Source organism: Rattus norvegicus, chromosome 16 (assembly GCF_036323735.1).
Source record: "Rattus norvegicus strain BN/NHsdMcwi chromosome 16, GRCr8, whole genome shotgun sequence".
Classification (NCBI taxonomy): domain Eukaryota; kingdom Metazoa; phylum Chordata; class Mammalia; order Rodentia; family Muridae; genus Rattus; species Rattus norvegicus.
In genome coordinates, this window is record NC_086034.1 from 82,677,041 (window position 1) to 82,689,225 (window position 12,185).

Here is a 12,185-nt window from a genome sequence, read left to right on the forward strand (position 1 = left end):
GGGAGTGTCGTGTGCTCTGTTGACACCAGGGGGCGCCCCAGTCCACTGTGTCTGCTGTCACAGAGGCGATGAAGAAACAGATTGGGGGCAGCCCATGAAGATGACATGTGTAGATCCTGGGAGAGGTCCCTGCCCTTCCTTGATCTCTAGCCTTCAACTGGGAGACATCTTTCCAGTCGAGGCCGTTGAGGCTGAGGGTCCCATATGGGCAGATTTCGCTGTCCTTGTAAATCACCAAAATGTCTCCCACCAAGCCCTACTCTCAGTGGTAAGTTCTGACCCACCGGCCTGAATATCACACTGCCCCAGGGCCATTCATTCATTCATTTTCCTGACTTTGCTTCCTGCCCTCCTCATGCCCGAAGAAACGGAAAGATTCCCAAATGGGACAAAACACTGGCTTCAGGAACACACATGCGTGAGACACGGCCTTCTAGAAACCCATGGCTGTTAAAGAATCCAGACGCACAGGAAAGCGACAGAGAGCAAACCACTCCAAAAAAACCCTTGAGCCAGCGGGGACCTCTGGGACAGCCCTCAATAACCATTCAGCTCTAACTTGTGATGTCACAGCAGCACCATAGCAACGGTGCTGGACCACTTTGCTGGCGGAGAGGTAGGGAGAGGCTGGCAGAGATGCCCTTGGTCTGAGGCTGTGCTGGTGACTCCCTCCTCCCCTCTGGGTCAGGATGGAGAAGGATCCCGTCACTCACAGGAAGCACCGGCCTGGGCCTGGAGCCCTGCCCTCAGGAATAACCCCTGTATACCTCAAGGTGGCCAGTGAAGGGGCAGAACTCCAGAGGAGCAGGAGTGTGGGTGGCTTGCACCAGAAGGGGGACCCACCGATCTGCATCAGGAAACTACTACGCAAGGAGCTAGGTAGGGGGTGGCTCCCTCCCAGAGGGCTGGGAGGGCAGGCAGAGCCGGCCCAGCCTCAAGAAAATAGGGTGTGCAAGACACATTCCTGCTAGGAGAAGGTAGCTGGTTTCTAACTTCAGAACTGCACCAGGCCGTGGAAACCCTGCCTTTCTCTCGGCTGCTCTTTGCTTAGTACATTAAGTAAGAAAGATGAGGGTTGGAAGAGTCTCCTACTAGTTAGCATCTTCTGAAACACAGGCACATATTACATGTGCATGCGTACTTAGGGAGCGCTGGGGAGTTTCCGGTCCTTTTACCTTCTGTATATGGGTATTTTGCCTGCACACATGTATGTGCCCCATGTATGTGCAGTGCTATGGAGACCAGGAGAGGGCATTGGATCCCCTGGGATTGGAATTAGACTTGAGTCCTGTGTGAGTTTTGGGAACCAAACCCGGGACTCTGGAAGTACATTTAACACCATTTCTCTTGCCCTCCCAGTCCACTTTTAAATCTTCTGGAAATATTTAAATCACCAGCAGGCCTCCCATCAGCTTCCTTCCTCCACCAATTGACCCTCTGGACTCTCATCTGAGGCTGGGATGGAACTGAAACCTGCCTTTTTTTTTTTCTTCCCTGGGATATGTGAGAACTGCCAAGGTCTGAATTGTGCAACGCTGAGTAACATCCCCTGGCCCCAGCTAAAAGACGTCAGCCTTCTGCCCCTCACTGTTGGACAGGTAGCTGCCATCCACAGATGTCCACAACTGAGTTCAGCAGTGCAGGCAACAGAGACAAGCACAGGGTCTCCTGAGAAAGGGACACAGGGCACAGACCAAGGTCAGGTGTGCTGAGCACAGGAAGGGACAGGCTTACTTCTGGAAAGGAGACAGGTGGCTAAGCACCAGCGTCTCTATGAGGGGCGTCATGGGGGATTGGGGTGAAGCTTGAAATGGGTGGAAAGACATGGAAAGACAACCTGTGAGGAAGTTTATCCTGCACTGCCTTCAACTAGCCTGCAATTAAACCCCCGGGAAAGGGCTAGCCTGCTCTGTAAGGGAACTCTGCAGAACAAGGTAACCTCCAACTCAGGCTCTAGGCTTGCTTTCTAGAAGAACTCCTTTTTAGCATTTTTTGGATTCCTGTCTGAGTCACAAAGCCACTGTGGGGGAACAGGTAATGCCAGCTGAGGTCTGGCCCAGACGGCAACCCTGGGGAAGAATCCAGAATAAAGCCTCAAAGGAGCCATCTGTGCACAACTCTTCCCTTTGGACCCTGCTGAACTGTGAGGTCCCCAGAGGTTGAGGGGAGGACGTTTCATGCAGAAGGAATATGCCACGTGGGGACACCTCACAGAGCAGCTAGCTCCCCCCAGGACCACCTGGCAGTTCCCTGCAGTTATTGCCCTGAAGCTAGGGTATTCGTGTCAACTTGTTAGGGTCCCCTCAGCCTTGAGCACATTCAAGGTACCTCCTGCCTCACGGGATAGAGAATAATTAAAATCACCCCAATGATGGGCCTCAGAGCTGTGAGGCATCAGCAGTCAGGATGTCCCTGAACAAGTCTTCCCACTTCTTGGGAGGGTCCCTTCTTGTCTCCTCCTCTGCCAGGTCAATAATTCATGCTGAGATAAGGACATTTGCCAGCCTGTGGATGTGTCCCAGGAGGCATGGATGCCCAGCATGGGTCACAAACATCTAATAAGAGAGCAAAGAGGTGGTGCTTTTACAGCAATGCATGAGGTAGGCTTAAGGCTTAAGCCCAGGCATGGAAAGTGCTGGGACAGGCGAGATGGAGGTATGTTTGGAGCATGACCAAAGAGGCCGACAAAGATGAGAAAGGGAAGTCTCTTAGCCACGGCTATTGACCTCAGGCTGGCCTTGAGCCTTCCGGGAGAAGACTGCCAAGCAGGACAGTGAGCCTGAGGGGCAGCAGACCGTGGGAGGGCCTAGATGCAGGAGCCATCATGTCTTCCTTACATGCTCATGTACTAACCGACCACCCTCGCTCCTCAGACTCCGAGGACCAAAGTAAAGACCCAAGAAATGACACAGATGATGGCACCTGGTGAGTGGAAGAGGCTTTCCTCTGAAATGTGATGATTGGGGTGTGGGGAGTGGGTCAGGGTCAGGACTTGGGGGGACCCAAAGGAAACTGAATCCTTGTAATGAAGGGGTGGTTGGTTGGGTTGAGGATCCTCTTTATCCAAGAGACTTTGTCATAAAAACAGAGCCCACTGCACACAGCCCGTTCACTTGCTGGCTGGTCCTTGTCCGTCTCAACAAATATCTCCATGTGCCTCTCTTGGAAAGGAATCTGCACCCTCTCTCACGTCAACTGGGCCCATCCAGGTCTCCTTGCTGAGCGGGAAGGGTACATAACCAGCCTCACTATTGGTCAGATAGAACAAGATGTCTGTTGGTCAGGTAGAACAAGATGTCTGTTGGTCAGGTAGAACAAGATGTCTGTTGGTCAGGTAGAACAAGATGTCTATTGGTCAGATAGAACAAGATGTCTATTGGTCAGATAGAACAAGATGTCTATTGGTCAGGTAGAACAAGATGTCTATTGGTCAGGTAGAACAAGATGTCTATTGGTCAGGTAGAACAAGATGTCTATTGGTCAGGTAGAACAAGATGTCTATTGGTCAGGTAGAACAAGATGTCTATTGGTCAGATAGAACAAGATGTCTATTGGTCAGGTAGAACAAGATGTCTATTGGTCAGGTAGAACAAGATGTCTAATGGTCAGGTAGAACAAGATGTCTAATGGTCAGGTAGAACAAGATGTCTATTGGTCATGTAGAACAAGATGTCTATTGGTCAGGTAGAACAAGATGTCTGGCCACCTAACACTTTCCTCCATACTTTCTACCATCTGCCCTCTACAGGGCTTAAAAGTCATGGAACCCAAGGGCTTCCCTCAGGTCCCAAAGTCCGTTCACTGTGGACCAGGAACAGGCAGGCAGCCTGATTACAAATGACTTCCCATGAGCCAACACCAATGGAAGGTACTAGACCAGAAAATACTGAGGTGGAAGGATGTTGGTGACTAAGAAGTCACTCAAGGTAGGCCGTTAGCATCTGTCTAGCCTCAGATAAAAGACAGGGACTTTGGGAAATGTAACCCCAAGTATGTCAAGGGCCGGCAGCTATCTGAGTCTTACCTCTGGTCTGGTCACGGTAAGAAGGTACCTGCATTCCCTATCCCTACTTCCGTCCCCTTAGCCAAAATACACAGGGTAGGGGAGCCACTAAGGTGGCCATGAGTGACAGGCACAGATCCATCCACTGATGCCCTAAGTAAGGTCTCTAGCTGGAGGGAGCAGGGCTGGTGCCTCCAGATGAATTATTAGGGGGAATAGGGTCTTCCTTTTTACCTCAAAAGGGCCCACAGGCATACCCAACTCCTAGCATTAGGAGAGGAGCCGGAAATAGGGCAAGTGACTCCTGTCCTGGCATTTATTCCAAACTGCTTCGTTGATGCCCCTATCATGCTTACCTCTAGTCAGGCGAGCCTAGAGGATGACAAGAAGAAAGGGAGCCATGATGAGGTGGGAAAACCGGACAAGTGTGAGAAAATGGACCCAGAGAAGAGTGACTCGGAGGCCAGCGCCGCAGGGCCACAGGACGACGCCTCCAAAGAAAGATGTCTCTCTGTGGCTGAGGTCAGGCTTTGGGCAGCCCTGTCCACTCTGTCTGTCCTCCTGTGAGGTGTCCCTGTACTCACCTACTGGTGTCTTCTTGGACTTACAGGAGGAGCATCCAGAGTCCATGACGCTGGATAACCTTCTAGAAAAACAGGCAAGAACTTCTCACTTTAGCCACGGGAGTTCGGATATGTAAGTCTGTCTATAGACAAATTCCAGTGGGCTATGAGAACACTGTAGGATTGTGTCCCATAAAGCCATGTGAGCAGGCGCTGTGCTGTCCAACAGGGCCACTAAGGGATTAGGAGACCAAGCTCTGGACCACTTTGACTGATGCTACAGCATCCTGCCCTAGCTTGCCAAACAATGAAGTCACTAAGTGTGTGGATCTTGAAAGGATTCCACCTTCCAGTTGAGCTTAGCCCCCAGTAATACACCCAGGAGACCCTCACTGAGGTGTGGTGATCAAAGGCACACCTGACCTTGGCTTCTGAGGTGAGATGTACAAGCATCATACTGAAGGCCACAGTGACCTTCACAGAGGGAGGGCACTTTCTCCTCCTTCCCAGGCCATCCCACAGGGCATGGTGACAGTAGAACACATTCTTCACCCGGACTTTACAACAGGTAGTACTTGGTAAGATTCTGGGCCAACTAAAGTGCCAGACAGAAACCAAGGTGGCCTTCCCTGAACTGTTGGACCGTCCCACCATGCAGGGTAGATTTCATGTCAGTGAAGCTCGACTCTAGGCAAGTATGTGGTGGACGTGACCCATGTCCTCCCAATAGATCGGGGCTGAGGAGAAATCCCCAGGTCTCAGGTACCTTGTCACCTGTGAAGGTCCTGGCATTCAAAGTCAAGGAGGAAGAACCCCCATGGGATATCAAACTTGTTTCCAATGGTAGGAATGAGGCAGATGGCCATACAACTCCCTCATCTGCCCAGAGCTAACCCTCTGGGCACTTTGCTGTCTATGTCAACATGGAGACTCTGCCAAGCTTCACAGGAGAAGCTGGTGGATTCAGAATCTGGTGGAACCACTCAGACCCAGATGTCTAGAAGTCTGCATTCTGTCAAGCTCACTCATGAATTATCACTTCCATCCACAGAAACCATCTGTGTTTGTGGAGATCGACCTGGGCGACCATACTGAGGAGGAGGTACAGGCAAAACCCGCCAGACCAGAAATCCAAACTACCCACTGAGAAAGCCCCTGCACTGTGGGTTGGAGCATAACAGACACATGTTGAAGGGGGAGGCAGAGACCCAAGTCCAGAAGTTCCAGGGACCCTCCATGGTGCTGGTGCAAAAGACCTGCCTTTGGGAATAGAATGAGAACACCTACATTCTGTCTGTCTATCTCTCTGTGTGTCTGTCTGTCTCTGTCTCTCATATATCTCTGTCACTCTCACTCTCTCTCTGTCTCATTGTCTCTATCTGTTTGTCTCAGTCTCTGTCTCTCTCATTCTCTGTCTCTCTGTCTCTGTCTCTGTCTCTGTCTGTCTGTCTCTGTCTCTTTCTCTCTCTCTCTCTCTCTCTCTCTCTCTCTCTCTCTGTGTCTCTCTCTCCCACCCCCTCCCTCCCTCCCTCTAGCACCAGCCTTTTCACCTAGAGCTTCTGAAGGAATTGTGCTGTGTAGAGTAGATGGTGCACTGGGAGCTGGGAAAATGGGAGGAAGATGACTTTGTCAGTAACTGCTCAAACCATCCAGAGCCTTTTGTGCTCAATGTTCCATCACGGGGTGGAAACCAGTGTAGCTACATCTCAGGGGTGTTTCCCAAGGCCTGCAAAAACTGTGACCTTGGAATTAAGTGTCACTGATATCACCACCAGGATCACAACACTGCTGTCTCACCATCTCTCTCCATCACCGCCATCACCACTGGTGGGGCCATCGTTACCATCAACGTTATCACTACTGTAACGACAGTTGCTGCTATTTTTATGTGTGACGCCGTATTTTCACACTCGGTATCACTGTCACCACCAACATCCCCAACCACCATCACCAATATCTCTGCCATTACCATCGATATCAACGCCACATCATCATTGTCGCCATCAACATCTCCACGTCCATCATCACCCTTATCATTATTATCATGGTCTATATCACCATCACCTTGATTATCCATAGAATGAGGCTTTTCTCGGTGGCTTGCCAACATGGTTATTAGGAGTCTCTTCCTCTGATTCTCTGCTGAAATGAGCAGATGCCTTTTTTTTTTTTTTTGGATGATTCCCAAGGATCTCTGTTGACGAGTTCAAAGGGTGCCTGAGGGTTGATTATTTTCCCGATTACGCCTGTTTTACCTTTACCTTTTGAATCATACAATATGGTTAAGAAAAAGACTGACCATTAAATCTCATGGAGTTACGGCTCTATGAAGCCATGAGTTCTAAGGACTCCAGAAAGGGTCAACCAGTAGAAGAGACCAAAGGACCAGGTCTCCCCATTCTAACCCAGAGGCTATGGAGCCAGGAACCAGGGTCCCTGATGGGCATTCCCACTCAATGGACTACAGTCTGGAAGGACATTCAGGGTCACAGGGGACTGGCCTCTGTCCCTGTCTGTTCCTTGGGTGGGTCCCCTAGGTTCTTCTGCTACTTCCCACAGGTCATCACCTGTGCCATTAAAGAAGAGAAGAGGCCCCCCCATGACACAGGGTACTTGTCTGAAGATGAGTGAGTATTGCTACTTGGATGGGGGTGCTTCTCCAGAGTGGCATCCCCACCACAAACTCTTACGGTGGCAGCACCACGCCTCCTGCCTTCCCTCCATTCCCTGAGCCATGCATAAGACAAGTGATTTGGAGGGGGGAGGGACAGAGAGGCTAAGGAACAAGGAACAGCGCAGCAAACTTTCTCAGAGCTGGGGAACAAATTTACCAGGATCCACATTTCCCTCCACCCATCAGCCAGCAAAGTGACCAAGAAGCAGAAGGCAAAGGTTGTGGCGTCAGGGTCTCCAGCTTGGAGTTTAGCGATAGAACGCTGGGTTGGAAAGGCCTGCACACATGGGTACTGTCAGGCAGAGGGCAGCCCTTCACATCTGGGTTTAGGCCTACGAGGTTTTATACATTGGTGTGGACCAGCAAAGCTTCAAGACTTCCTGAGGTTGAGAGGCGTTAGCCACAAAGAAGGGTATTGAGTTCCAAGGACACGCCTGCCTCTGGCCCAGAGATCCAGTTTACTTCATTTAGAACAATACAGAGAAATACAAAGAACACAATAGCAGTTACTCAAACTCCTGCCTCTCAGAATTAGTGTCTCTCTGTTAGTATATTGCTTTACTTAGACTTTCAGAATAAAATGTCTCTATTGGCTATGTAAAACTGCCATGTGGTCTTCAAGGAACTGACACTGTGAGGAATTGCACAGAAAAGTGGGGGTTTCAGAATCACCCCTAATCCAACCTTATAGAACCAGGACAGTGCTGGGCTGCACAATCATTCCTATCACACTCAGGCCCAGGCTGGGTTTGTGTAGCCTGGTGGGTGCCCTCTGGACCAGAAGCCACCCAGAAGCTCTGCTCTTTGGTCAAATGGTGTTAACACTCCGCTTAGCCCTCTCTCTGCTAGGCAGCCAGTTGACGAGCTATTGTTACGGCCATGACAGGCTACCCCATCCACACTTACCCAGAGTGTACCACTCCCAAGTCCAACCGACAGAGGCAAGGTTTCCAAGTGATTCCTTTTCTCACCCGTGCATGCATGGATTTGGCCAAAGGCACCTGACTAAGTGGCTTTATACTTTGTCTTGAAAAATTGAATTTGTTGTCTACATGTGGGTTCCAATCCCTAATATTTAGCTACCACAGGTAGGATAGGTGCCAGAATAACCCTGAGAGCTGGTGGTTACTTGGTAGGGACTAAGGACCAATGTGTCACCTGATCGAGCAGATGTGGGGACATCCGTTTGTACCTCTCCCCTGATAACCTGCCTGACTCAGTTTTGTGCCCAGGAGTGAGATGGGCCAATCATGCACCAGTGGCTCCATTGCAGCCCAACTGGGCCACCTTGACCATGAGTTGAGTGGTCGTCTTAGCACCATAATGAGAACCGTTACCTCCTGTGAGAGGACCATAAATGGTGGTGGGGTAGGGGTGGTGTTTCACGTCTCTGGGACTTTGTAGAGTTTTAGCCATGAGGTTTGAGAGAGCAATCTGGAGAGACTGGGGTGGAGTCTGCTAGCCAGGAGGTCACAGGGCAGGGTGAGGGTTCTTAGTTCCTTACGTTCTTGGCCTCCAGGATAAGGACCAGCTGGGTGTGTTGCCTTCCTTACCACACAAAGAAGAAGACAAAGGAAAACAGCAGTGCTTCAGAGAAGGTACTCAAGGCCTGGAGGGCAGAGAAGGGTGGGGGCTCTGCGCAACTAGGGCCACAGGGGTTGTCTGCTCACTCCAGATCCCCTCTGACCAGTTCCCTGGGCTTTCCGTTTTGATTTGCATCTTGTAAGATTAGCCACAGCTGGGAGAAGGGGCCGGGGATGCTGTGATGGAGAGATTCCGAGTCTGTTGTAGCCTGAGGATGCTCACAGGGCACGGGCACCACTCAGGTGTGCCCTTGGCCACCAGAGGCATGGCGATATGATGTGGATCATTTTCTTCCTCCATGGGATGTGGACAGAGGCAGGAGGGTGGCTAAGACAGGCGTTCCTGTCAGTAATAATGTGTTGTTGGCCTGCCCTAGTCCTAGCCTGCAGGTCCCGGAAATATCTAGAAGCAGCAGTGGGCCCAAATACATAGTAGAAGAGCATGGTGCTCTGAGGAAGGCATAGTGGGTGCCAAGGTTCCTTCAGGGTAAGGTCTAGCAGCCTGGCCACCCTCTGTGCTTGTCACTGGGTCAGGGCCTGGTAAACTGGAGACACCAAAGTCAGCATTACCATAAGATCCTCCTGATGGGACCTCCTACCTTTGGATCTGGCTGTGGTTACATGCTCCCAGCCCAGAGAAGATGGCCCTTCACCAGGTGTAGGAACGTGTGACATGATACCTAGTCTTTTCATTTACCCAGAATCCTTAGCTTTGTTATCAGAGAGACAAGTTAAATGGGCAAAGGTAACCCAAATCCAGAGATGCTGTTCATTGCTTAAGACCTCCGGTAACAAACCCCAAGCCCTGGCAAGTTGGGGATGGGCCCATCATAGCCCCAGTCAGGACAGCTGGCTAGAGCCACTCCTTTCTTGGCAATTACCACAGCCATGGTCCCGAGAAATAGATGCCAGGGCCTCTGGAATATCTAGACATTTTGACCTGCAGATGGAGAGCCCAATGCTTAGAGCTGATCACAGGGTTGGGAGCCAGGCCAGCCGTGTGGGAGCAGAAGGTAGACGTGGACACTTCACCTTTTTAACCAGTTGGATAAGAGCAGACTGCCACAGGCCAACAGTGGCAATTCATATGGTTCTATTCATCCTAAGGGCAGGCCTAGCTTCTCTCACATAAGACGTGCATCTCCAGAGTCCACCCAGAGAACTGTCATCTGCTTGGGGCTGTGCTCTTCAGATCCTCATATACATCTCACACACACACACACACACACACACACACACACACACACACACACACACAGTGTTCAGCTATATGTATAAAACACAGAGCACATGTATTCACACTTGTGTGTACATTCCTAGTGCACACACCCCTTACATGGTACAAACATAAGGGGTCACATATAGGCATGCTCCAGGTCTGTGTTTATATGCACACAGGCACACAGAGCAGGTGATGAGACGCCTGGAAGTCAAAGGTCAGAGGTCACAGGCCACAGATGAGTAATTTGTATGTGTCTCTTCTGTTTCCTTCAGGGCACGTGGAGTACAGGGTGGGAATTGAGGTCATTTAGCCATAGAAAGGCACGTTCAGGAGCTGTGGCCTCTCTGAGAGAGGGGTCTTGGAGGACTTACTTTACAGGGAGGCCACACCCTGGGTAGAGAGGGGAGGGAGGCCCATACATCAATTTCCACCTAAACCCCTAGTTGAAAGGGCAGTTCTTTCCCCATATCATTCACTGGCAGTAAATGGGCCCAGATGGTCCTCTGAATGGATCTATATGGTAAACTGAGGCAACGCTTTGGGCCCACCATGTGGTTTTTCAAATCCAGTCCATTCTCCAGCTGCCACCAATGAGACAGGTACTCAGGGACACTTGAGGACGAACAGCTGGTTGGTCCCTCTGTCAGGATGCACGTGGGGGGCCTCGGCCATTGCTTTTAGACTCTTGTCATCAGCATGAGCCTGTCTGCCTGTCCATCTTTGGTGGGTGTGTCTGGATAGCAGCTCTGGGCTGGCCACGGCCAGGCACCTGGATAGGAGAACACTTAGATTAAATCTCAGCAGTATGGTCGCTTCTGTGTGTCTTTGTCAAGGGTCACAGCATCTTCCTGGTCCGGGGACTGATATCAGATTCAGGAAATATTTGAGGCTTTGGTTCTGAACGTTCCCATGTGCCTGGGAGCTCCAGCCTCTCTACACACCTATCTCTCTGAGACTCAGGGCCTACAGGTTCTTAGCATCAATTGCCCCATCAAAGTAGAGGTCCAGGCAGGAGGTGCTCAGAGCCCTTGGCAGCTCAGTACCTGAGGAGAAGGAAGTGGTCATCTATGTGCTGAGGACTCAGTGTCAGGGCAGCGGGAGCTCAGTTATACTTGGGCAGCAGTCATAAACAGCCATTTTTACTGGAAGGATGAAACAGGCCTGGAGCTTGAGGGACAAAAGGTGCCTGTATTCTGTCTACAGGGCCATGCATAACAAAGACATTGGGCCCACTCCTCAGTGGGCTTTCTTGTTACTGCTTCAGATGTCCAGAGGCTGTTGAAGGATTGCCTGCCATTAAGATCCAGTACAGCCCCTGGCTCCCCAGATCCAACTGATGCTGGGATACAGGGGAGGGCTGACAACCCAGGTTCTAGGGTCCTCCGTCCCACCACCTGGTGGTTTCCAGGAGCCCCAATGACTCAGACCCCAAGGATCCAATCATCTTTGGGCCTGATCTTTCCAGCCAGGGCACTGACACGAGCTTGGCTTTATTAGAACCATCAGCCGTCCCAGGACGGGACCCCTCTGACTCAGCCACTAGTAGAGCTCTCTGGGGACTAAGGGAAGACAGCCTAGGCCTGGAATGGCTTCGTGATCCCCCCCATGGGCAGGGCCAGAGTGACAGCAGCCAACGGATACTCAAGGCAAGGGACCCTCTTCCAATCCAAGTCCAATCACAGGTAAGGAGACAGACAACAGTTAACTCATCTGCCAGCAAATGGTCACTGCAGAGGGAGGGAACAGGGACCTCTGCTCAGGTCACAAGTAGATTGCATTCCGTGTTCCGACCACAGTGCCCCTGAGGTTTTCACCCTCAAGTTTTTACTACATAACAGGCATTGTTACCGATAGCCATTTTGGGGTGTCCCTCGGTACAGGAGATGGGGCAGCCCACAGACCAAGTTGGTGTCCCCATGGGCCCTGCCTACAGTGGAATAGACAGTAGCCCTGGATGCTACTTATTTTATCCACAAAGAGTTTCATAAAAATTAGACTTTGCGTAAATCAGTCAAGTTTACTTAAGACATGAAGGTAGGAGGCAGACAGAGCCGGGAGGAGGAGGGGTGGGTGCCCTGTTAGCTGTGCAGGCTTGTGGTAACTGCTCTGCACCAGTCTCTCCCTTCACCTCTGCACAGCA

The 12,185-nt window shown here is 51.0% G+C and overlaps 1 protein-coding gene and 1 long non-coding RNA gene across 13 annotated transcripts in view; one reads left to right on the plus strand and one right to left on the minus strand.

Annotated features, from left to right (window-relative positions):
- C16h13orf46 (similar to human chromosome 13 open reading frame 46) overlaps positions 1 to 12,185 on the plus strand; it is a 12,767-nt gene continuing 582 nt past the window's right edge. The window contains exons 1-9 of one of the 11 annotated variants that reach the window (XM_039094415.2): positions 1,041 to 1,598; positions 2,874 to 2,925; positions 3,749 to 3,868; positions 4,366 to 4,525; positions 4,614 to 4,661; positions 5,618 to 5,668; positions 7,126 to 7,193; positions 8,760 to 8,838; positions 11,659 to 11,727. In XM_039094415.2, the coding sequence (XP_038950343.1) occupies positions 4,439 to 4,525; positions 4,614 to 4,661; positions 5,618 to 5,668; positions 7,126 to 7,193; positions 8,760 to 8,838; positions 11,659 to 11,727 (402 nt within the window). In that variant the 5' untranslated portion in view covers positions 1,041 to 1,598; positions 2,874 to 2,925; positions 3,749 to 3,868; positions 4,366 to 4,438. Of the gene's footprint in view, positions 269 to 586; positions 880 to 1,039; positions 1,599 to 2,873; positions 2,926 to 3,748; positions 3,869 to 4,365; positions 4,526 to 4,613; positions 4,662 to 5,617; positions 5,669 to 7,125; positions 7,194 to 8,759; positions 8,839 to 11,510; positions 11,728 to 12,185 lie in introns of those variants that run through there. The other 10 variants (XM_006253433.5, XM_063275256.1, XM_017600043.3 and 7 more) reach the window with 10 other exon arrangements.
- LOC134482420 (uncharacterized) overlaps positions 10,093 to 12,185 on the minus strand; it is a 25,163-nt gene continuing 23,070 nt past the window's right edge. For both annotated transcript variants that reach the window (XR_010058499.1, XR_010058500.1), the window contains exon 2: positions 10,093 to 10,814. This is a non-coding gene — a long non-coding RNA (uncharacterized LOC134482420). The remainder of the gene's footprint in view (positions 10,815 to 12,185) is intronic.